Source organism: Danio aesculapii, chromosome 5, assembly GCF_903798145.1.
Source record: "Danio aesculapii chromosome 5, fDanAes4.1, whole genome shotgun sequence".
Classification (NCBI taxonomy): domain Eukaryota; kingdom Metazoa; phylum Chordata; class Actinopteri; order Cypriniformes; family Danionidae; genus Danio; species Danio aesculapii.
The window spans coordinates 34,971,868-34,997,324 of record NC_079439.1 but is presented as its reverse complement, the minus strand read 5'-3'; the positions used below and the strand labels follow the sequence as shown (position 1 = coordinate 34,997,324).

Sequence of the window (25,457 nt, the reverse complement as noted above, 5' to 3'; positions counted from 1 at the left end):
AGGAAGAGGGCACTTTGTAGCCGAGTGTCATTTAGCTTTCAGCTGCTGGTGTATTAGTGAGAATCTGAGAAGACAGAGAGCTTTTAGGCGACTTTTAGCTTTCCTCAAGGCAGATTTTACTGAGAGCTGCTTTCCACCAAGACCGATGTTATGGGGCACCTATTTATGGCCTGGAGCTCCAGATCAAAGACAGAACGGGAGGATTTGTGCAGGCTGAACTGAGTGTGTGTTTTTTTTTGCGTTGATTCAGGTTGATGTCGGTGGAGGAAGAGCTGAAGAAGGATCATGCTGATATGCAGGCAGTTGTTGACTCCAAACAGAAGATAATTGATGCACAGGTACTGTATGTCTATAACAGCAGTCATGGAATCCAAACTATTTTTGGATTATTCTTATTCTAAGGGTTGTCGTTAAATCATTTTAATAGTTGTTACCAATATCAGTACTATAGCATGATACTTGATACTAATTACAAATAATTACTTGAATAAACCACATTTTGAGTATTTTTATATTAACAATTGCAGTTTTGTGTATTTTATTTATATATTTATAAAATGTCTTCTTGTAATGTCAGAGCTGAAAACATTTTGGTATGTGTGCATATGAAATATCAATCCTTTGTAAAATCTGATCAAACCACAGTGTTTGAATGGAATATATGTAATATTTACTTTCCATCATAGTCTATTGCCAGTCTATACCCCCCGCTGAACAATAGTTACCCCCTGGGAAAGTAGGCTGTATTTTTTAAAGAAACATATATTTTTTAATGCAATAAAAGCTTAGTGCATGTGCTAAATTTGTACCATTAATCCTTGTTAAAATGAATATCTGCTGTGCAAATCTCTTCTTTGTCGATCATCAGTTTTCATGGCTGATTTGTACTGTCTGAAATCAAAATGACCTAATACAGTAACAGAATGAATTCAATAAAAATACATATACTGCACTATTCATATTTGGTAACACTTTAGTTTAGGTCACAATTCATGCTATTAACTACTAGCTTATTACCTGCATATTATTAAGATACTAACTGTTCATTAGTAGTTATAAAGTATAATCTTATTCTACATACCTAATCCCACCCAATACGTAAACCAAACTTCTAAATTGCTAACAATTAATAAACAGCTAATTAGTAGTTTATTACGCTTGTGGTGTTAGATAATGGTTTGTTAATACTGTGAAATGTGACCTAAACTAAAGTGCTTAATGCTATATGTTCACATAGTTTTTGTTTTTTAATGGTGTCTTTTCCTTTCATGTCCTTGTTTTGAGAGAGAAATAAGCAATTAAACACTAGTGGCTGAGTGGCTCCATAAATAACATCACAGCTGTGATTTGGTCACAGACACAAGCTCAATCATCACAAGTTACCATGCAACACTGATTTATAGCTGATGTGCAGCCAATGTTTAAAAAAAAAAAAAAAAATGGAAAATGAGCATACATTTTATTAGCTTAAATCTATTTTGCCATAAATGTTCGTTCATAAAAAGATCCAATAGATGTTTACAATCTATAACATGATTATTTATTGATTGAAAAACATTGGTTGAAGGCTTAAGGTTGACTGAACTGACTGTCTTAACTATATGCATAATTATGCATTCATTTTAAAGCTTGTGTTAGTTAACCCAATGCAGCAGAGTACAAATGAATCATGGGAACCTAAAGGCTGATGACAATCACTTGGTCTGCTTCTCTTTGAGCTGAATCAACTGTATTTACCAGAGCATGTTTTATTCTCTGTTTGGTTACATTCAAACAGTTACTCATAAGAGCTGTTAATATTCTTGATATTTGCATTTTTATAAGTACAGAAGCATGTTTTCACCCATATAAAAAGTCAGAACTCTGATTACCTCAAAATTGTCATAAATAATCTCAGAATTGAAACAAATAAAAATTAATTACAAAAAATAAAGAGAAATAGTTATCAAACATCAGAATTATAGTCTATAAATGCAGAATTTTGAAGACAAAAATAAGAATTCTAAGATATAAACTAAAGTTTTTTTTCTAGCACTTCTAAACTCAAATCCGGAATTAGACTTGAATATACAGTTGATGTCAGAATTATTGGCCCCTTGTTTTTTCCTCCTAATTTCTGTTTAACAGTAAGAAGATTTTTTTTATTACATTTATAAATGCCATTACATTAACTGGGTTATAACTCATATAACTATTTAATAACTCATTCTAATAACTGACTCATTTTATCTTTGCCAAGATGACCGCAAATAATATTTGACTAGATATTTTTTGAGACACGTCTATACAGCTTAAAGTGACATTTAAAGGCTTAAATCGGTTAATTAGGTTAACTAGGCAGGTTAGGGTAATTAGGCAAGTTATTGTATAACAATGGTTTGTTCTGTAGACTATCGAAAAAATATATAGCTCAAGGGGGCTAATAATATTAACCTTAAAATGGTTTAAACTAAATTAAAAGCTGCTTTTAGCCTGGCTGAAATAAAACAAATAAGACTTTCTCCAGAAGAAACAATATTATCAGACATACTGTGAACATTTCCTTGCTCTGTTAATCATCATTTGGAAAACATTTAAAAAACAAATAACAGGAGGGCTAATAATTGTGACTTGAACTGTATATGATTCATGACTTGTACACACTGTCTCTCTCACTACAGGAGAAACGGATAGCCTCTCTAGACGCAGCTAACGCTAGGCTAATGAGTGCTCTGTCCCAACTGAAGGAGCGCTACAGCATGCAGACGCGTAATGGCATCTCTCCCACAAACCCCACCAAACTGCAGATCACAGAGAACGGAGAGTTCCGCAACAGCTCCAACTGCTGAGCACAGACACACAGAACCAAGAGAGAGAGAGAGAGAGAGAGAGGACATGATATTCTGTAGGTGAACCCTGAGAGAAAACCGCAGGTGAGGACACTGAACACTCAGCAGAACGGCTGTCCAGAAACATCCGCTGGTGACACTACTGTTCAAGTACTTCATGTTAGGACACACCACTAGACACTCATTCGTGATTCAAAACAGCTGACTGTATAATAGAAGAACACAAAAAAAATACAGCTGACATGGTGACTATTCAAACACTAGACCTTCTAGTCTGCAAAAAAAGTCATTAAACTTGCTTTAAAATAGGTGTTTTCCATACAACCTCTGAAAAAAGAAACTCAATTCTGAACCGTTTATTTATAACACTCTTTACTTTAACAAGAACCGACTGAAACTACAGAACGAGCGACTCTGTGTGGAGAATTTCGAGCTCTTCTTCATACCCTCACTTCCGTTTCTCCCTACATAGTGCACTTTGTCTCTCCATCATGAGAAGCCTTAAAATGTTGCATCTGAAATGTCCCTCAGTCCTTAGCTTTTTGTTTTTACAGTTCAGATGAACATCTGTGATAGATTATGATGTCTATTTTAAAATATATATATATATATATATTTTACATTCCCCATCAATCAATATTTCTATTTGTCTTTTTTTTTTACTCTGGACAAAAATAGTCCGGTCTGTAACAAACACGTCCTACATCTTATTTGGGTCCATTTCAGATATTATTCTGAGTTGGAGCAGAGTGAATGTTTTCAACGCTAGTCCACATCGACATGGTTTTACATTGAAGTTTTTAAAACCGCCTTGTTTAGCTCGTGCTTTTTGTTTGGAAGAGTTTTGCTTCAATTTTTATTATGGGTTTTTACTGTTCAGTCCTCTTTTTATGCCTTCATTTGTACATGTGTGTTTGTATTTTATATGTGTTGCCTCATTGGTCCAAATTGCTGCACGCTTTACATTTCAGCATTTTAGAGTTTGTATATTTTTATATTTAAAAAAAAAACAGATGTGAGGATTTTCTGCATTTATCATGGAGCTGCTGTTTTCCTTTACCCTGATGACCTTTGAGGAAAAGACACACATTACACGTCTCTATTTTCTTGCAAATATACATATTAAGACAAACTGTCATGGGACATATATAAAAGATGAAAGAAATGCTATTTTTAAGGGAAAGCCTCTCTATAAATGTGCTCTTAGATGGAGTAAATTATGATTATAGATGTTCAGAGTGAATGATGTTCTTACATCAATCTAACAAGCACAAACCACATCTGTCCCCCTGAAGACTATGCACTTTCTTCCTTTGTTATCTACACCTGGGTTTACATCACTCCATCAACATGTAGCAAACACATTATTATTATTATTTAAAGGTTAGTTCACCCCAAAATGAAAACTGTCTTCTTTTGACCTTAAACTGCAAGACTTTATTTTATCTTCAGACCACACATCAAGGTATGTTCAATCTGACAAATCTGTGTCCCTCCATAGAGTACAGTAGTGCTGCCCAGTTGAACCAAATACACCAGCTACATCACATCATTATATATTTAGATTTGAAGCAAAGAAAAGTATGATCATACAACAAAGGTATATGTGTATGTTATGTACATTACAATCACATGATGCACTGACAATCAGTAAAGTGTGACTGAGACATTAAACTATTCAAAGGTTGCTTTTGTAGAATCTGTACCAATATATTGCTGATTATGCAATATAAGAGTTTTATAAGAATACAGATATGAATCTGTACTTTATATATTATATTATATTATATTATATTATATTATATTATATTATATTATATTATATTATAATATATTATATTATATTATATTATATTATATTATATTATATTATATTATATTATATTATATTATATGCACTATATATGAAAAGAGGTCACTATTTCTCTTGATTTATTGTTTATAGGTTTGAATAAAATGTTAATATTTAACATTTGTTTTATTACATTAGATATGATCATATATTTTATACCTAATTTCAAATAAAAGTGTTTTTTTTTTCATTTCATTTGTAATTATTGAATATTTCTAAACAGAATAGATTTCTTGACTCTACATTAGCATTATGTTATAAAATGGAGGGTTGTTTTCAACTTAAACTGACATTTTTCATTGTATTTTTTGCTTTTGGATGAATAGACTTTTAGTGGAAAGACATGGATTTCTCAAATTTGATCGAACATGTCTTTATTCGTGCTCTGAAAATAAACCAAACGGCTGAGGGTGATTGGGTGATGAGGGTGAGTAAATGATAACAGAATCCGGTAGCACTTTATTTAGTCTTGTTTCACATGCAAATACTTATCGTACTTATCGATATCCGCTTGTTCCTCTGGGTCCAACCGCTCTATCAAACTGTATGGGAGGCTCAACAAATGGTAATAATAAACGTTTACAAAGCAATGTAATACATTCAAAAATCATAATTGCAATATATAAATCCATGCCTAATATCCGATAAGCAGAATGTGATTATTTTTTATAAATTGTTAAAAGATTGTTGTCTGAGCTGCAGCAAGTCCAGAGACTGTTATGTACACCATGCTTTTATATAAAATATGACTAAAAATGGTCATAAACTAATATTTTCTCAATTCAAATGAGAAGCGGCTTGGACCCGGAAACTCATACGTCGTGACTCAACAAGCGTATTATTAAAGATACTATCTCTAATCCCAAACCTAACCTTAACGCATGTAGTTACCTTATGTAAAGCACTACATTTTTAAGTACATACTATGTTGTAAAATAAAGTGAAACACAGAATTGTTTTATTTTATTTTATTTACTTTTTGGGGAGTGAACTAACACTTTAAGCCAGGGAATCTTAGATCTGTCATTGGTTTAGCAGTAGCATTATCATTCACAACATTGTAGCCAAATGCTATAAACATTTCCACTCCATGCAGTGTAAATGTTTCAAGGACTGTTGGATGTCTCAGCCACTCACATACTCTTCTGATACCCTACCGAAGTAAAGTAGTTGTGCATGTATTTAATGCTTCAGCAGTATCTCTACAAGGCTGATTTGTATCCAGGGTCATTTCAAATTCATTTGATCAACTTTAAAACTCAGCTTGGGGCTGAGATTGTGCAAAAGGGAACCAATATTTATTTTTCACAAGTTTTCTTTCACAGAAGCGGCTGTCAACTTCTCTGTTTGTTCATGTTCTGTTTTTAATGAGGTTTTGCAGAGTCATTATGTCTATTTTCATCCACATGAGAAGCTACTAGCAAGTCAAAAACATAGCAGTTTAGAACAGTGTTGAATTGAAAAGACTTTTGCTGTCGTCTCGGTTCTTTTCATCAGACGTGTCTTTATCTGGCTACATTTCAGTTCTCGGAAACTTTCTGCAAGTAAAAACTAATTGCGCATTGTTCTTTTCTTATTTTGAAGCAGTCGATGTGAAATAGTAGCTATGTGAAATAAACGATATAAAGAGAAAAGATATATAAATTAATACCTAAAATATGTTGTATGTTTTATAATCCTTGTAGAAAAGATTTTTGTAAGTATGTTTAAAGTATTGGCTTGACTCTTGCCTTGTTTTAGGACAACGGCAGGAACAATAATGTACAGAGAAATTTGTCCATGTTAAGAACTATACAATTGTGGCTGTGCAATTTATGTACATTTGCAACTAGAATAATTAAAGTTTTATTTAGTTATTTCATATGCCTGCTTTGTTGTCTTCATTATTGCGTCATTCTGTTGTGTGTAACACAAGTGTATTAAGGGCAGTATCACAAATAAATCATATGAGCCAATAGTAACTATCAGACAAGGCTAGAAGTGTTTATATTTATAAAAACAGTAAACTGGTCAAAAGTTACAGTAAAATAATTTGTTAGAGAAAAGGGAAAAGAAAAAGGACTATTGAAAGTGTATCCTTGCATCAGAGGAATAAATTAGTTTCAAATATGTGACCCTAGACCACAAAACCAATATAAGCTGCAGTGGTGTATTTGTGGGAATAGTCTAAACAAAATCTTAAGTGTCATAATTATAATATACACTACACTTGTCGCTTATCCAAGTTATAGGAACAACAAATAATAACTTGACTTCTAGTTGATCATTTGGTTTATGTGAAAGACAAAGGCCTCTATAGATAACGCTCATTTTATCAAAGTAAAATATGATCATGTCTTGATTTTAATTATTTAATTAGGATGGTAAAGTCTGACTTTGCTTAGGCAAATGCCTTGTCACTTAACAGAATTTAAAGTTGGTGCAGTAGAAAAAGAATTAATATTGTGTATGACTCCCATGAGCTTAAGCATCACTACATCTCTGCAATGACTCACATAACTTACTAATGAAGTCATCTGGAATGACAAAGAAAAGCCTTCTTGCAGGACTCCCAGAGTTCATCAAGATTCTTTGTATTCATCTTCAATGCCTCCTCCTTCGTCTTACCCTAGACGTGCTCAATAATGTACATGTTTGGTGACTGGGTTGGCCAATCTTGGAGCACCATGACTTTCTTTGGTTTCAGGAACTTTGTAGTGAAGGCTGAAGTTTGAGGAGCGCTATCCTGCTGAAGAATTTGCCTTTTCCTGTGATTTGTAATGTAATGAGCAGCACAAATGTCTTGATACCTCAGGTTGTTGATGTTGCCATTCACTCTGCAGATCTCTCGCATGCCTCCATACTAAATGTATCCCCAACCATGATTTTTCCTTCACCAAACTTGACTGATTTCTGTGAGAATCTTGGGTCCATGCAGGTTCCAACGGGTCTTCTGCAGTATTTGTGACGATTGGGATGCAGTTTAACAGATGATTCATCTGAAAAATCTACCTTCTGCCACTTTTCCAAATTATCAACTAGAAGTCAAGTTATTTTTGCTCTTACAACTGGGATCAGCAGCAAGACTTTTGTCAGGTAGTGTATATTTTATGCCAAAAAATAATTCGAATATAATAAGTGTATAGTAAGTAATCATGTTCCATGAGGAAATTTTGTAAATTCATCCATCAAAACTTAATTGTTTGATTTAGTAACGTGCTTTGCAAGATCTTGATTTAAAAAGTATTTACGTTTAGTTTTTTAACCCTCCGATTCCAAATGGTCAAATAGTTGCATCTCTGCGAAATATTGTCCTATCTATATATCCTAGATCTAACATCCCAAACATCAACAGATAACAGATAAAGACAGATAAATCCCAATTTCAAACATTTTTTGTTTTTTTGCAAAAAGAAAAATGAAGTTGCAATAATATCCAAATATTACTGTTTTACATAAGGTGAGTATAAGAACTTAAAAAAAAAGCAAACTAGCAAAGAAATTCATGTTTTCAATGCAGTGTTTATTCAACATGACCATAAAAATGACATCTCAGTCCAAGCCTAATGTGTACATGTGCAGCTGCGATGTGATATTAAATGCGAGTTAAATGATCCGTGTAAATATTTGCTAATCCTGCAAGAACGTCCGCTTGCATTAAACCACAGCAAACCCTTCTTTCCCCCTTTTCTACATGCAGGAGCAGTTCAGTCAGTTCAATAAAGCGACAGTGACAGACTTGGTTAAGTGAACAAAAAACAATAAATAATAATAAATCTCGACAGATATAAATTATAAACATAACTTAGTAAACTTTGAGTGCACTTGGTGCCATGTCCTGGTGTGAACACCATTTCATCAGAAGGCCACCAGGTGTTGTTCTGCCTAGTTAAAGGTGGCCATTTGAGATTATTAGCTGCTTTTCTGAAGAGAAGTGGTGTTATGACAATATCCATCCCTTTACGAAACACCAAACCCACTGTGATACTGTCACAGCCTCTGCAATGATTGGTTCGCACAAAATACTTCCCACATTACCTGAAGGTAACCATATGTGAGCAACGCAAATCAAGTCACATGCTCTTCTGCGCATTTAGCACTGAAAGAAGTGCAAAGAGTGTCAGTTTACTGGCATCAAACACATACATATATATCATCTGTTACAGTACATGTTTGTGTGTGGTGGAGAAATATCTCCATCTGAGCTGTATCAACACAATCTCACAGCAATTCATAACTTTTTATTAAGTGGCTAATTCGTATGATCTCATTTATACAAGTTAGAATGATTTGCTTATACCCCAATAAAGGTTGGGTTGGGTGCCACGTCTCCTTTTAAAAATCGTACATTTTCATACGACTGTAAAACAGTTACGTTTCCTCGTAAGATCAGGCTGGCTGTATATAAACTATTCCACTTGAGCTATTGCACAGAGAGTGATTGAAGTACCCTGGGTATTAAGACTTGTATGGCTGAATATTATGTAAATAATATCTATTACTGAAACATTTAGCAGATTTATTTTATTTAAAAAAACATATCAGTGGATAATAGGAGCAGCCATTATTTTTAAGAGCTTAGTGCTGGACATCTAATGGTTCCACTGTAACTTTACATAATAACTGGACACTAGGAATCATTTATTAAGCATTAGCAAATAGTTCATTCAACTTATGTTAAGCTTTAACATTAATAAGCAGTTTATAAATTCAGCTACAAATGCTGTATTCTTGACTTACAGGAACAGAGTTCTTTTGTTTAATGATTGTATTTTCATACTTTGTTAAAGATTAGTTTTTCATTACTAAAATAAAGCCTCATACACACTACGAGTGACCGTTCATTTCAACAGAGTTTCAACGTACACCTCCATCTACGCGAGCGACAGCGTTTGTTGGCGACCAGGTGGGCGAGTCGAGCGAAGCGACAAAGTTGAGAATCTTTTAACTTCATGCAAATGAAGAGTGACTTTCTTAAGTGTCAGCCAATAGAGTAGAGCTCATGTGACCCTTTCTCAGCTCCTGCAGAGGCCGGCTGTATTCTCAGCGCTGTAGACCTACACAGACCTGCGTTTGCAGCAGGTCGCCACTCAGAGCGACAGGCAGCTATAAAGTCGCTGCTAGTGTGAGTGAGGCATTAGGGTTGCATTATTTGCAAACCAGTTATTTAAGAGTAGTTGGTTGTTTTTAATATCCTTCAGAATGAGAAAGTAGGTGATAAACTATTAAAGTGAACATTTATACATCTTTGTCAGGCATATACAGTAGTAATACTGTAGTTACACTTGCGTTTATCAACACAACTTCATGCCGTTTTGCGAGCTCATCTAAAATGATGACTATTTATACAAATGAATGATTGGGATGTATGGATTGTGAGAGCGATTCACAACAAAAGAATTATCATTTTAAGATACAAAAATTATACTGTACAACTGTTTTAAATGAAAAATAAACCTTTGCAATCTTATTTCAAAATACAATCTGTACAGTGTAAACAGCCTGAAACATGTATAAATGTTTATTTGAATACTTTATTAATCATTTACAATCTCATTCTGAATGATCACCACTCTTCAACAGCTGGATTGTAAATAATGCAATACTTTATTAATGAAAAATTAATCATGAATAATCGTAAAATTGTGTTTCTCATCATTATTTGTAGCTGTATTTATAGGCTGCTTACTAATGTCTATTAATGTAGAGTTTATGCTTAATCAATGATGTACTAACTATTTGCTAATGCTTGATAAATGATTCATAGCGTGCGGTTCATTTACAGTGTTACCAGTTACACTTGTGTTTTCATCTTTTTTAATACGAATATGAAATTCAAAATACTGATACAGTGGCACATTGTACGGCTTTTGTTTGTAATCTTCAAGTGAAAGACAACAACAGAACCAATGTAAGTCTTTTTCACAACAATCGATTTGTCCACACTAGGATTCTTAACACCCCTGTATATTGAGTGAAATCTGCACTGAGAAATGCCAAGACAAGAAACACTAGACACTAATCATCTGTCTGTGTAGCGGCATCAGTCATACCTTGAAAACACTGTACACTCACTGAACACCATGAAATACATGAACAAGCTTGAAGTTTGTTCAGCATGTAAAATTTCTTGTCCTTGGCATTTTTCACTCAATATCCTTGGCATTTAGACACATAAAAAATTTGATAGTATGACATTTGGTTTAAGCCTTCACTTCTATCTATTGCCACCTGTAAACGCTTTCACTGTATGTGGTTCCTGAAAAACCTCAAAAAGGCACCAGAGCTCATGTGGAGACACTAGACATGGCTCTTTAGGAAGTTTTATTAATCCACAGGAATCTTTTTATCTTTTGCACCTCTTATCATTAGGAAAGCATTGAAGATGCACATCATCTCTCTTGTTGCCTTTTGCCTGAAAATTACTTAAACAATTTGAATTTGTCTCAGTATTTTGTATCCCATGTTATGTTGCTGAAAAATATCAGCTATAGTTCCACAATGTGCAACCATTAGAGGTCCAACACTGCTCACCTGAAATAATGGCAAAATAATTGTATTATTATTTAACTTTTTTTATAAATATGATGAATCTTTTAAGGTTTTTCTTCAATAACAGATAGTGTTTATGATCTATTAATCAAATACAGGTCTTAAAGAGATAGTTTACCCAACACTGAAAACTCTGTTAATTCACCCTCAGGTTACCCAAGATGTATATAATGTTTTTTTTTTTTTTGTTGTTGCTTAGAACATTAAAGAAGATTTTTAATTGAATCGTATAACCTCTTTATTATAATGGCAGTCAATTTATTGTTTTTTGTTTTGTTAATATAAAAAATAGACCAATATAACAGTCATGGCTCCTGGTGACATGTTAATGCATTTGTCAACAAATAAAAGGACACACTCGCACAAGGCACGCACATGCACCAAGAACTGGCCATGCTGTGGATTAAAGCTAATAATATTGAAAATAATGTTAAGATTCTTACACAGGCCAGTTAGTTCTCTTCACAAGACATCAGTATGTTGCCAGGAGCGATGGCTATTGATTTGAAATTGTTTGTAAAGGTTTTAAAAAAAGTGTTATCATTGACTGCAATTATAAGAATCACCACGACCACAGATTTAAATTCTTCTTTAATGTGTGCTACAGAACAAAAAAGTCACATATACAGTTGAAGTCAGAATTATTAGCCCCCCTGTTTATTTTTTCCCCAATTTCAGTTTAACGAAGAGATATTTTCAACACATTTCTAAACATAATAGTTTTAATAACTCATTTCTAATAACTGATTCATTTTATCTTTGCCATGATGACAGTAAATAATATTTGACTAGATATTTATCAAGACACTTCTATACAGCTTAAAGTGACAATTAAAGGCTTAACTAGGTTAATTAGGTTAACTAGACAGGTTAGGGTGATTAGTAGGGCCAGACATTTTTTACTATTTCTGCACAGAATTTTGTTAATTTATGTGGAATGATTTTGGGAGTATCATAACTAAAAACCTAATATATGAAATAAAAAAATAATAAATTTTTAACTTTTGTTTAATGTTTACAATGCAAATCAAATTAGATCAACTTTATTTGGTAAACAAAGCAAGTTTCTTATGTAACATATCCACTAAAAAACAAAAAATATTACTTTACAAGCTGTATTGCAAATAAATCATATGAATATTTTAGTCAATAATATTACTGAAATTAATTTAAAATCTGATTCATTATAAATTTACACAAGTAAATAAACAGAATCAATCTGCGGAAATCTACGGAGACCCAGAAGAGACGTGATGGTGGGGGAAAAAAATAGGTGGAAGAAAAAAAACCCAGTGGGAGAAAAAAAAACAGTGATAGGAAAATATATATTTTTTTAAGTTTTTGCATTCCCTCGCTATGATGTTTTGTGTTCCCTCGCAGAACAGTTTTTCCGCAAACACTTCACTTCATACATGTCACGAGACACATGAGAAATATGGGAAAATACTTAATGGTAGGATGATAGAGAATGGTAAAATACAGGAGAATCCCGGCAAAAACGGGAGGGTTGAGATGTATGAAGGGAACAGGAACAGGAGTGTTGGTGGAAAAACAGTTTTGCAAGACAACGCAAAACATCTTTGCGAGGGAACGCAAAAACTTAAAAATATATAATTTCCTATCACTGCTTTTTTTCCTCCCACAGATTTTTTTCTCCCACTCAGTTTTTTTTTCTTCCACTCATTTTTTTTCTCCACCATCACGTCTCTTCGGGGTCTCCGAAATCTGTGGAATTCTGTGCGCACAGATTCCGTGTGGGCCTAGTAATTAGGCAGGTTATTGTATAATGATGGTGTGTTCAGTAGACAAAAAAATATATAGCTTAATATAGGGGCTAATAATTTTGACCCTAAAATGTTTTTTAAAAAATGAAAAACTGCTTTTATTCTAGCCGAAATAAAACAAATAAGACTTTCTCCAGAAGAAAAAATATTATCAGACATACTGTGAAAATGTCCTTGCCCCTATTAAACAAAAAGAAAACAAAAACTCAAAAGGGGGCTAATAATTCTGACTTCAACAGTATGTTGAATGACCTTAAGATTAACAGGAAATGTTCACTTTTTAAACCAACATAGGCTCATTCTGAAAACATAGCCTTATATACATTTCTGGAGATCACGAATTATGTAGCCAAAAGTACCTTAAGCTGCATTTGGTCTTTAAAACGAACGATACGGGGCGGTATGACGCTGTTCCTTTTCACGCTTAACAGCGGACCGAATACCTCCATGTGGACGGCTTTCCCGCTTTTGTCCAGTAGCTTGCCATGTATGTCGGCAGACTTGACAAACAGAGAGGACTTGACCATGACAGGGGGGTTTGAGTCCAGCGAAGAACGGTTCCAGAAAGTGGGTAAGACAAAAAAAGAAGCCAAAAAATAAAATAAAGAAGTAAATGACATGGTGAGAATGTGGTAAAACGTGGTAAAAATCAGATGAGTGGTTTTCTTTTTCTGGATTGCTTTCTAAAACTATGTTGGGTTTAGGGAAGTGGGTGGGCGGGTCAATCAGTGCTTTTGAAAACACTTGGTTGCGTTTAGGGCAGGAGGAGGGTGGGTCAGCCGATCGGTCAGTCAGTCAGTCGACAGAGGCCTCTGGTGGGTTTACGCGAGAAGAGCAGGCACAAATGGCACTCAAGAGAGAAATTTGAGATCTCAAAAAGCATACACAGTGACCTCTGCTGGATTTGCGAAAACAAAAGCTGCAAAAAACGTATCTCCTGGGACATATTTGGCGCTCTCCAGAAATGGATATAGCGGTATGTTTTCATAATGAGCCTCGGTTGTTTGAAACTACCACTTTAATACCCAGGGTTCCCTTTAAAGTCCGCTTCTATCCAGGCTTTTATATTTGATGAAATTTGCTTGATCTTTCTACCTTGTTTTTAAGTTTGGTTTTTTATTTTCAAAAGCACATCACGCTGCCTTCTGAAAGTTCCTCAGAAGACTGTATCTGTGTGTGATTGTCAGTTGTCTGTGTTGGCTTTAGCAGAAATCTGCAGTGGCTGGTGCCGGCGGCGCATTAGTGCAGGAGAACTGAACGTGTTTGGCGCTGACGGTTGCATAGGGCCGGGGTTTGTGTGTGATCGCTGTGGCCGTGGCTTGTCAGTGGGACTCTGGCCCTCGAGGGCCCCTTCACACACCTCCAGCAGCAAAAGCACCTGCTCCCGCAAGGGTGAAGCCTTGAACCTGCGCGCCGCCAGGTAGAAGAAGGCCTCAATAAATGCCTGAAGACACATTCCTGAAACAGACAAGAGCTTTGTTTTAGTTGGTGATCAAAGGTTACATTCACACAGTCAGCGTTTGAGATTAATGAACAAGTTACTTATAGGTGTTAATCTCAAAATGTTCTGTTCATACAGCAGTTTACGATACAACAGGGTCTGCAGAGTTTGGCTTTTGGATGAATTTTAAACAACTCACAAATGTGGCCCGCTCTGCATTTCATGATATGAGAAATAGATTGAGTGAGTGAATATTAATGGGGACTGTTTAAGGGATACTTCATTGAAAATGTACTCACTAATCTTAAAGAAACAAATACTATGGAAGTCAGTGGTTACAGGTTTCCAGCTTTCCTCAAAATATCCTTTTTGTGTTTAACAGAAGAAAAAAAGCTTTGTGTATAGGGTGATTCAGTTTTTTGGGTAAACTATTCCTTTAAAGACTTGGCTTGTTATCAGGATACCACCATAGTCATGTTAAAGAAATGTGAAGTGGATAGTGGAGCACTGGTTTTATGAGAACTGGATATGTATTTTTGGTTTTGCTCAGCCACCAATGTGCATCAGCTATACATTGTAGGCTCCTTTAAATAGGGCTTCAAAACATGTCCTTCCTTTTCTGGCTGAAGATGCAAGAACTGGTGCCTTTAGGCCCAGATTATCACAAGATTTATTACACACTGCAGAAAACAGGATTTGATGAGGAGGGTTCAAAAGGGGCTCATTAAACTTTTAAAATGCAAGTAAGTTTTGAGTTAGCTTTCTCGGATAGTTAATAATACAAATGTTAAAAACAGCTCAACTGTTCACACATCTCACTGTACCAAGATGCAGTTTCATTGATTATTTTATACTTATTATGTGCGTAAATGGACCAGGGTAAACCTATTTAGACGTTTTTCAAAATGCTCATCAACGGTAGCAGTTTCGGCTGCTAGCAATCCTCCAGGCGATAGATTTTCCCATTTAACAATGCTCAGTTGACCACTGCAGACTATAAAGGTCACTACTTCAAAGTCACTGAACTGGGACACACAGCTTGTGTCTGTATGAACGTGACTGAAATCATTGTATTCTACTTGAGGATATCACTGGTAACCATAGCAACAGATACTTAAGTGTGGTGACCTCCAAATTGCTAAGTTTTTTCATAGTTGACACAAAACGAAAGTTGAACAGATGAGCAATTTCCTCCATCAAGCAGATAAATCCCATAAAATAAACCCAAATGTGTAGGGAAAAAAAGTTATTAAAGAAAAATTCAGGACTGACAACCATATTGTGTTGCTGAGTAAACGTGACATAACTAATGTGATATAACTGTTATCTGATCCTATTCCCGGTTTACAATATGCTATTGAAGCAATGGAGATTTATTTTTCCAGACAAATTGATAAGAAATCTACTCGCTAGTATAGACAAATCTCATCTTCCTAATGTCTGCGTACATCAGAGTATAATGGAATATCGGAGGGAAAAATAATAGAACGGGTGCTTATTGGCTGTTTATTGAATTTTAAGATGCTTGTAAAAAAAATTGAGGCAGATTAACACAAACTGGCAATACTGGATTTAAGCACATTAAAACATTAGAAAAGTTATGATATATTTTGATTTAAATATAATAAGCAAAAAATATATGATCCGTTCACTTTTTTAGCATGCCAACTTCTAAAAGTTTCTGTTATAGCTCAGGTTTTCCTTCAATGCGAGTCCATTGGACTTTGTTGTCTGTATTGTCATCTGCCAACCACTAGTCAAATGTTGAGCGCTTTTGTAGGCCTTCTAACTCTTAGTAATAAACCTGAGCAACATTATCAGTAGTATAAACAACAGTAGCTCCACCCTAATCAGACAAGAAAATACATGTAATTAGGGGCTTTTGAACAAGGTGGTTATAGGGACTACAGAAAGAAATTGGAGTCTGTATTTACTGGAAATTGTATCATACCCACAAAGAGTTCTCCGAAGCTTAGAGTCTCTCAAAACCTATTCACAAAACTGCTGAGACACATTTTTACTGAGGAATAGAGAAAAGTCTTTTGCTAAGAGTACTATAAGGATGGAGTCGACCTCTTTGCTATGGATGATGTCAGGACGATTACTAAATATCCACACAGTGATTGGCTGAAGGGGAGTGGAGGAGTCTCTGCTAGAGATTTATTCATGGAAACTTTTTAGTGCAATATTATGTTGCCATCTAAAAATATTCAAAAAAAACTTTAAAAATGCAGGCTGAACTATTTCATTTTTAAAAGGATGTTTTTAGCTTTTGATGTTATAGACATTAAATAAAAACGTATAATTAATAAAGTTAATGTACTTTTTTTGAAAACAATTAAGCAAATATATTCTACACTTTTAAATATTTTCTTTTAAGCGTATTTCTAAAAACATATACAGTTGAAGTCAGAATTATTAGCCCCCGTTATTTTTTCAGTGAGATTATTTCAACACATTTCTAAGCATAATAGTTTTAATAACTCATTTCTAATAACTGATTTATTTTATCTTTGCCATGATGACAGTAAATAATATTTGACTAGATATTTTTCAAGACACTTCTATACAGCTTAGTGACATTTAAAGGCTTAACTAGGTTAATTAGGTTAACTAGGCAGGTTAGGGTAATTAGGCAAGTTATTGTATAATGATGGTTTGTTCTGTAGACTATCAAAAAAATACATAGCTTAAAGGGGCTAATAATATTGACCTTAAGTTTTTTAAAAAATTAAAAACTGCTTTTATTCTAGCTGAAATTAAACAAATAAGACTTTCTCCAGAAGAAAAAATATTATCAGACATACAGTACTGTGAAAATGTCTTGCTCTGTTAAACATCATTTGGGAAATATTTTCAAAATAAAAGGGGGGCTAATAATTCTGACTTCAACTGTATATTGACATGACCTGATTTGTATTTATAGTACATATATTTGCGTAAATAATTTTTTAAATATTTTTTTTAAATAAATGAAACAAATTTTAAGTAGATTTCTGATTTTATGGGTCTTATTAAACGCTCGTTGTGGTCAAATGTTTATAAAATGTTTTGGTAACACTTTATAATAACTGCACACTATAAATCATTTATTAAGCATTAGCATCTAGTGAATTCATTACTTGTTAAGCATTAACTCTACATTAATAAACGTTAGTAAGCAGTTTATAACTGCAGCTACAAATGCTGTATTCTTGACTTACAACCACATTTATAATGTGCTTAATAATTGTACTTTCATATTTTGTTAATAATTTATTTTTTATTACTAAATTAAGTATTGCATTATTTACAAACCATTTGTATTTAAGAGTAGTTGGAGGTTTTTAAGATCATTTAGAACGAGTTAGTAAATGATTAATAAACTATTGAAATTAACATTTATATATCTTATTATTCAGTCATTTACTAATAGTTAATTTGCATGTTAATAAATGCTTTATTAACTCAATTTCATGCAGTTTTGTGACCCAATCTAAAGTGAGGACTATTTATGCTTTATCAATCCCTTATAAATGACAATTAAAGGCTTGTTGTCAAATGAACAATACATTTTTGCAATCCAATATGAAAAAATAAAATTACTGTAATGTTTAAACATTCATGAATAACAGGGATGTCATAATATGACATAAAATGATATAAAACAACTACAATATAATGATTTAACAATATAATTGGATGCAATGTTTAAAATGAACAGTAATTTTATTTTAGAGAAGGTAGCAAAGATTTATTTTTTATTTGATACAGTTTCATTTGTGTATCTTCAGATGAATAGAAATTAATAAAGTCGTTTATTTTCTTTTTTCTCTTTAGAATTTAACTGACCCTTTAATTGCCATTTATTAGGGATTTATAAAGCATAAACAGTCCTCACTTTAGATTAGGTCACAAAACTGGATGAAGTTGAGTTAATAAAGCATTTATTAACATACAAATTAACTTTTAGTATATGACTGAATAATAAGAATTATAAATGTTAATTTTAATAGTTTATTAATCATTTACTAACTCATTCTGAATGATCTTAAAAAAAAACACCAACTATGCTTAAATAAATAATGCAATACTTCATTTAGTAATGAAAAAAAAAATCATTAACAAATTATGAAAGTACAATTATTAAGCACATTATAAATGTGGTTATAAGTCAAGAATTCAGCATTTGTAGCTGCAGTTATAAACTGCTTACTAACGTTTATTAATGTAGAGTTAATGCGTAACAGATAATGAATTCACTATTTGCTAATGCTTCATAAATGGTTTATAGTGTGTAGTTATTATAAAGTGTTACCATGTTTTCTTTGCTGCCATTTTTGAACAGTTTTGTGGTTTGATCTTAGTAACTCAGGAGACCTCATCTAAAGCTAAAAAGCTTTGAGAAATACATTTACATCCACATTTGTACAAAGGTTTTGTCCTAAATCTGCAAGTTAAGTTAGCCTTAAGGTGAATGTGGCCATTGCTTTTTTCCATGTTTGAGGAACATGTATGTAAACTGTGTGTTTGCACAACTTTTAAAAAATGCCAGATACTGGTGTTTTTTGTATGGCATGAGTACAGTCAGTCAATAGCTAAGTTTCCATCCACCTATTTTTATGGGCATTTTGGATATGCGCATAAAAAAATGATTGATGGAAACACCAAAATGTGCATAAAAAACATGCACATAACGGAGTAGGTTAAACTTTTTATTCGATAAGAAAAGATGCACATAAACTATGATAGAAACACTTTTACCGAACAAATTCCAGTATGTGCATTAAAAAAGGTCATGTGATTTTGTTATAAGAGATCATGTGATGATAAAAATGTGTGTGAATGGACAAACCAACTGGCTGAGCACATTGTAAACCATCTGAAATGTTGTTTTGGTCATTCTAAAACAACCTTAAACTTTTTAGTATTTGTGTTATCATACTGTTAAATACCGAACTAATTACAGAACTGTCAAGATTGTCTGTGCTCCACGTCTCACGCCTTCAAACGTCACCACGTTTGCCTTCTGAGGCGCAAGTAATTTGTTAAATGAAGGAAAGATTCACGCAGCTTCTCCTACCACAGTAAATTCATTTTTTACTGTTAATATTTGGCACCAGATAATCAGGAAGTGATGATTTTGTTTGCATTGACTCGGATGGAAAAGCAGCTTTATTCGCTCATCTTTTATGCGATAATCCAGTTTTGCGCATAAAGTTAATTAGCATTTTTGGATGGAAACATAGCTAATGTACTCTTTTATATAGTTCCTATTAGGTTAGACCCTGCTCTGAAATAGGAACTTATTTATTACCCCAAAAATCAGTCCCAGTTCCAGCATTACAAGCGCTAAAATGAGGTACTGCTCCAACAATAATAATAACTGCGGAATCAAAAATTCCTATATGTAAAAAAGCTGTTATTGTCAAATAAAAAGTATCCTGACAGGAGAAGGAAAGATTTGAGAAAAGCAATTAGAGACATTATCTCCAAGCAGTAAGACGCTTTAATCAGAAGTGTACATATGGCAGATTTTCCCTTCTGCTTGTTTATAAATTAATGGGGCTTCATCGGTGTATTATTTAGTGCGCCCGGTCTCAGTGCTGATGAAAACTTAATTACAGGATATTTATGCTTCTGCTAAAAACTTCATCTGCAAGCTGAAATCATCAGCAGCCGTTTCTCAAGGTCACGTCTGAGCCTGAGAGCCGAGGGAGAGAAATGCAGACGACTTCAGCTAAAAGAGGAAAAACTTTGTACATTTTAAAAGAAGAAAGAGAACCGTCAAATTCTCTCTGTGCATTTCAACAGAAAGCCACTTGCTGTTATTACTGATTTTAAGGGTCTCTGGGACCCTCAGGGGGTTTGGACCTGAAGTTGGATGCAGATCACTTGTCTGACTGCATATACTGAGCGTTAATGAGCCCTCGCTGTGGACACGTTGAAGCCGTGAAAAAAAATCTAGAAAGAAAGCCGAGGCTGCGTGCTGCGCTAGACTGAAATATGTGTACATTGAGAAGAGACGGCGACAATTATTAAAGCAATAATGTTTTCCAGAAGGAGAAAATGGGTTTATTAAAAGCATACTTCGCCATAAAATGACATTTCTCCCATCATTTACTCATCCTCCACTTGTTTCAAACCTGTTTGAGGTCTTTTTTCTGATAAACACAAAAGAAGATATTTTGAAGAATGATGGACACCGGTAACTTCTAAGGCTGTGCAGTATGACAATATGTGAGCAATATCACATGAGTAGCAGTGCGATATGTCTGTATATCGGCACTGGTGGGAGGTGTGCCTTAGTGTCCCACCAATGTCGATATACAGCCACATCGCACTGCTACGAGTGTGATATTGCGATTATATAACAGTTCGATGGCAGAATCTTGTATATAAAAAAGAAAAATCAAACACGGAGAATCAAAAAATCCTTCAATGATTCTCTAGCGTAATGTCTAAAGTGATTACAAAACAGGTGACTTTGCTCACATTTTAAGATTATAAGGCAGAACGGCATAAAATGCCATCAGTCTACAGAGATTTCCCAGTATTTTTTGTGTTGCAATCGGGAGATCACAATAATTAACCCCGAAAAAGCCAAAGCAGTGCAAACATTGTTGTGTTTGCGATAAGGAAAATTGCAAAACACATGCTGGCATTTCTTCTTTCTTTTTTTTTACTGAACTAGTCTACAGTAACGAAAACAGGAGACTCATTAGAAACAAACAGATGGCCAACCAAAAAGTAACTCAGGGTTATGCAAACAGTGGCCAACACAAAATACATACATTCCTTAAAAGTAAGTTCCATCTCACACTCAACACACAACGATTACTATGGTATAAATACAGCACTACAACATACAAAAGAGAGAGGTCGACATAGAATGTCACTCACCAATTTTATAATGTTTTGATGAGCTGTACTTTGAAACTAAATAAACAACAACTACATTCTCACCTAAAAAAGCCTCAAGTATATTATGTTGTCCAACAGCAGCAATATTTGTCAAACTGTATTGAGTTTATTGCTCTGCTGTCATTCTTTGTGGGCAGAGTAATACAGAAGGGTGAGGAGGCTGTACAAGTTCTGATATTGCAGAATATCGCTATCAGCAAATCAGCTTCGAGAACCAGACAGAACTGTTGTTTGTATTTATCTATCTATCTACCTACCTCTCTCTCTCTCTCTCTCTCTCTCTCTATATATATATATATATATATATATATATATATATATATATATATATATATATATATGTACAGTTGCATTTTTAATTAATTGATTTAAATTTTAATTATTAAACCCCCTGAATTATTAGCCCCCCTGTTTAGTTTTTTAACCCCAATTTCTGTGTCTGTGACCTTAAAATGGGTATCAAAAAATTAAAAACTGTTTTTATTCTAGCTGAAATAAAACAAATAAGACTCTCCAGAAGAAAAAAATATGATGACATACTGTGAAAATTTCCTTGCTAAACATAATTTGGGAAATATATAACAAAGAAAAACATTTTCAAAGGGGGGCTAATAATTCTGACTTCTACTGCATGTGTCAAATAAAGGCTTTCATCATCATCATCATCATAAACTTGAAAATATATTAACTACCAGTTGACTAAATTTACAGTAATTGGACTAGATGGTAATATACATCATTGTCAGGATATGAGATGTCTTCTATCATAATATGAGATTTGTCATATTGCCCAGCCCTAGTGACTTCCATAGTATTTTTTCTCCCCTATGGATGCCAATTTCTACATTCACTAAAGCCTCTTCATTTGTGTTCAACTGAAAAAAAGAAAGAACCACCTAAGGAGTGAATAGCTAGTGAGCAATTTTTTAATTGTGGGTGAACTATCTCTTTAATGAATCCCATATGCTCCTTCTGGAAAACAGCATTGTTTTAATAAGTCATCTTTTCTTAATGGAACTCTCCCTTTGAGTAGACTCATAAGAATTCAGCATTATCATGTCACATAAAGCCGACTGGACTGTGATACATTCCTCCATCTTTAAGTATTCTGTCCAAGTGTCAGGTCAGCATTCCTCAATAGAGTAAATGTATTACTATTAATGAAGATCATGGCAGCGCTATCTCCCGCTTTCCTCCTCGGGGATAAACAGTTCAATCCCCCCCTTTTTAAACCGTCCCTTCTATTATTTATAAATATCAACCTTATCCACCAGTTATTACTTTGCCCTCGCCACACAGTCTTCTCTTTCTCTGTGTGTGTGTTGATTCCCAACTGCAAGGCGCTAATGACCAAATCCAGTGCAACCTTCTGAAACATTCCGGAATTCAACTCACATCATTCCACTCTGGCCATTTAGGAGCACAGAGACTCAAGTATATATTCATTCTGTCTTTTGATTAGGAGAAGCAAGGCCTGCCATGCATTATTCATTTCATACGTTCCTCCAAGAAAACGATGCTAGCATGACCAAACCTAATGCACCATCACAAGGAATATTACCAGTGCTCATTTAAAAGCCAAAATGACTTGTGGGCACATTAACTTTGGCACACACGCACACAAAATGTTCCCATTTACCAAAGTATCATTTTAAAGTGAAAATTTCTTTATATATATTACATTTATATATATGTGTGTGTGTATTTTTATATATATATGTGTGTGTAAATTTAATTATAAAGGATTGGAGACAGAGGTTGAAAATTGTGTGCCATTATTTAATTATCTATTTTTCCAATTTACAAGTACTGGGCAAATAAAGGAAGAAGTGAATTTATTTATCAATTATCTCCCCTGACGATCTCGTTTATAACTGCTTGCCAAGAGAAATGCGCTATGATGAATAGTCACAAATGTGTCTTTTATTGGAGGCTGTTTAACAGCTTTTTGATTGTGTGTCTGCCCCGGGAGTGAAGATGTGCTGAAAATTGCATGATGATTGGTGGTTGGCTTGCCTGCCTCTCTGGAGTCGGGGATCATTCCAGCCCAGCGGCGCGTGATGTCGATGTACAGGATGTCCACTGACGCCATTGAGAAACTGCTGTTGCTCAGCTTGCAGTTCCTGAAGGAGATGTTGAATTAATGTAGTACATGACACCAGAACGCTGTCTTATTCTCACAATGAAAAACACTGAAGCACTTATGAAAGAAGAATCACATCATTTTAGTTTAAAGGTTCTGTAAACCCTAGAGATGGTTGTGCGTGAAAATCCCAGTAGATCAGCAATTTCTGAAATATTCAGACCAGCCCGTCTGGCACCAACAACCATGCCACATTCAAAGTCACTTAAATCACCTTTCTTCCCCATTCTGATGCTTGGTTTGAACTGCAGCAGATTGTCTTGACCATGTCTACATGCCTAAATGTATTGAGTTGCTGCCATGTGATTGGCTTATTAGAAATTTGCGTTAACAAGAAGTTGGACAGGTGTACCTAATAAAGTGGCCGTGAGTGTATATTGTGTGAGACAAAGTCTGTTCTCTTTTATTCTGTATGGCAATGGCAGAGGCTGTAAAAGACACAAAGAATGGCCTTCTCAGCTGCCATAGATGCAACGTAAACATGGCGTTACGTATGCACAAAACTCGGGCGGAAATGTGGGTACACCACTTCCCATACAAAAGCTGTGATCAAATATATTTCACTTAAATTTTGTCTTAACTGACCCACTTTAAATCATCATACAATGGGCCATAATCAAAACCATGAGAAATTTTATTTCTGGTGTACGTTCAATTTTAGGAAGGTTTCTACACAAATTTTAGAAATCAGACCCCAGCTCTCTCTAAACCCCTCCTTTCTGAGAGTCCACTCTGCTTTGATTGTTATGCACTATTCTACGCCATTTTGTAGTATAAATAGTGTAAGTAGTGCGTTCACACTGAAAACTCTCAAAAGAATTAGTGAAATTTAAATACCCGGATGATGCACTCATTCAACAGTTAAAATGAAGTGTGAATTGTTGGACACTTCATGCACTTAACAGCTGCTGATTTGCTCATGTAGCAGAAGGGGTAGAGCTTTCAAGCACTGACGTTGGATTACTTTATTTATTTTGAATTGTGAAAGCAGAATTCTCCTGCAAGAGTGATTATACTGTACCGCCTCCTGATGGTGAATGCAGTTATACTCATGGCAGGTACACTTTGGTAGTTTGGTCATTTATTTCACTAATTTGGCAACCGTCAAACATCATCAGGGAAACGGTTTGAATTTCTGTTCAGTAAAAAATCATTAGTGCTCCGATAGGGATGACACTACATTCATATACTATGCTGTTAAGTGTGTAAGTTTATAGTGTATAGTGTGCCATTTGGGATGTAGCAACTATATGTTTGGCAGCCAATGGCTGACATTATGCAAATTTATTACAAAATGAAGTAGATTTGTGCAGTAAGTCTGGATTTACTGATGCTTGTTTTGGCAGCTGAGATGCACTTCTTTCAATATTCAATATTGTAGATGAGCATAGTTTACAGTGTTTTTTTTTTTTTTCCTTAACATAAATGATCTGAACCATGTTTATGATTTATGATTCTGAAACACTGAAAACACCTATTGAAAAACACCTACACTGAATACAACCTATTAATAACAAATATTAATTAGTATTATTGATATTAAAGAGCCCATATTATGGGTTTTTGAAAATGCCCTTCCATGTAGTGTGTAACACAGCTCTAAGTGAAGTGAAATATCCAGCTAAGGCTTAAATCTGTAAGTGTACAGTGTTTAAAACTATTGATTCATCTATAAAAGAGTCGACTCATAGTGCTTCAAACGAGTCGCCTTGATAACGAGTCATTAGGTGTTTCGCGATGACGCAGCCACGAAACACAAGCCTCGCCAGTAGTTACGCGCGCAAACCAGGGAGATTTGAAACCTGCGGCCCCGCCCACTAACACAGAAAAAACACTAGACTCACACACACACAGACGCCGCCGGTCGAATGAAGCCACGCTGTGCTCAGATGGATAATATTGACAGTCTCTACCCAAAGATGAGTTGTTAACCTGGTACAGTACACGCGGTTACTCTTTATATTCTCTTATCACA

The 25,457-nt window shown here is 34.5% G+C and overlaps 2 protein-coding genes across 7 annotated transcripts in view; one reads left to right on the top strand and one right to left on the bottom strand.

Moving 5' to 3' along the window:
• The window catches only part of dab2ipb (DAB2 interacting protein b), a 189,542-nt gene extending 184,928 nt beyond the window's left edge, over nucleotides 1-4,614 (top strand). For 3 of the 6 annotated variants that reach the window (XM_056458050.1, XM_056458051.1, XM_056458049.1), the window contains exons 15-16: nucleotides 251-338; nucleotides 2,661-4,613. In XM_056458050.1, coding sequence (XP_056314025.1) covers nucleotides 251-338; nucleotides 2,661-2,828 — 256 coding nt within the window. In that variant the 3' untranslated portion in view covers nucleotides 2,829-4,613. Of the gene's footprint in view, nucleotides 1-250; nucleotides 339-2,660 lie in introns of all 6 variants that reach the window. The other 3 variants (XM_056458052.1, XM_056458053.1, XM_056458054.1) reach the window with 2 other exon arrangements.
• A 3,553-nt stretch (nucleotides 4,615-8,167) lies between these two features.
• Nucleotides 8,168-25,457, bottom strand: part of ttll11 (tubulin tyrosine ligase-like family, member 11) — a 58,130-nt gene continuing 40,840 nt past the window's right edge. The window contains exons 8-9 of the mRNA XM_056458047.1: nucleotides 23,356-23,462; nucleotides 8,168-14,453 (exon numbers count right to left, since the gene is read on the bottom strand). Coding sequence (XP_056314022.1) covers nucleotides 14,179-14,453; nucleotides 23,356-23,462 — 382 coding nt within the window. The 3' untranslated portion in view covers nucleotides 8,168-14,178. The remainder of the gene's footprint in view (nucleotides 14,454-23,355; nucleotides 23,463-25,457) is intronic.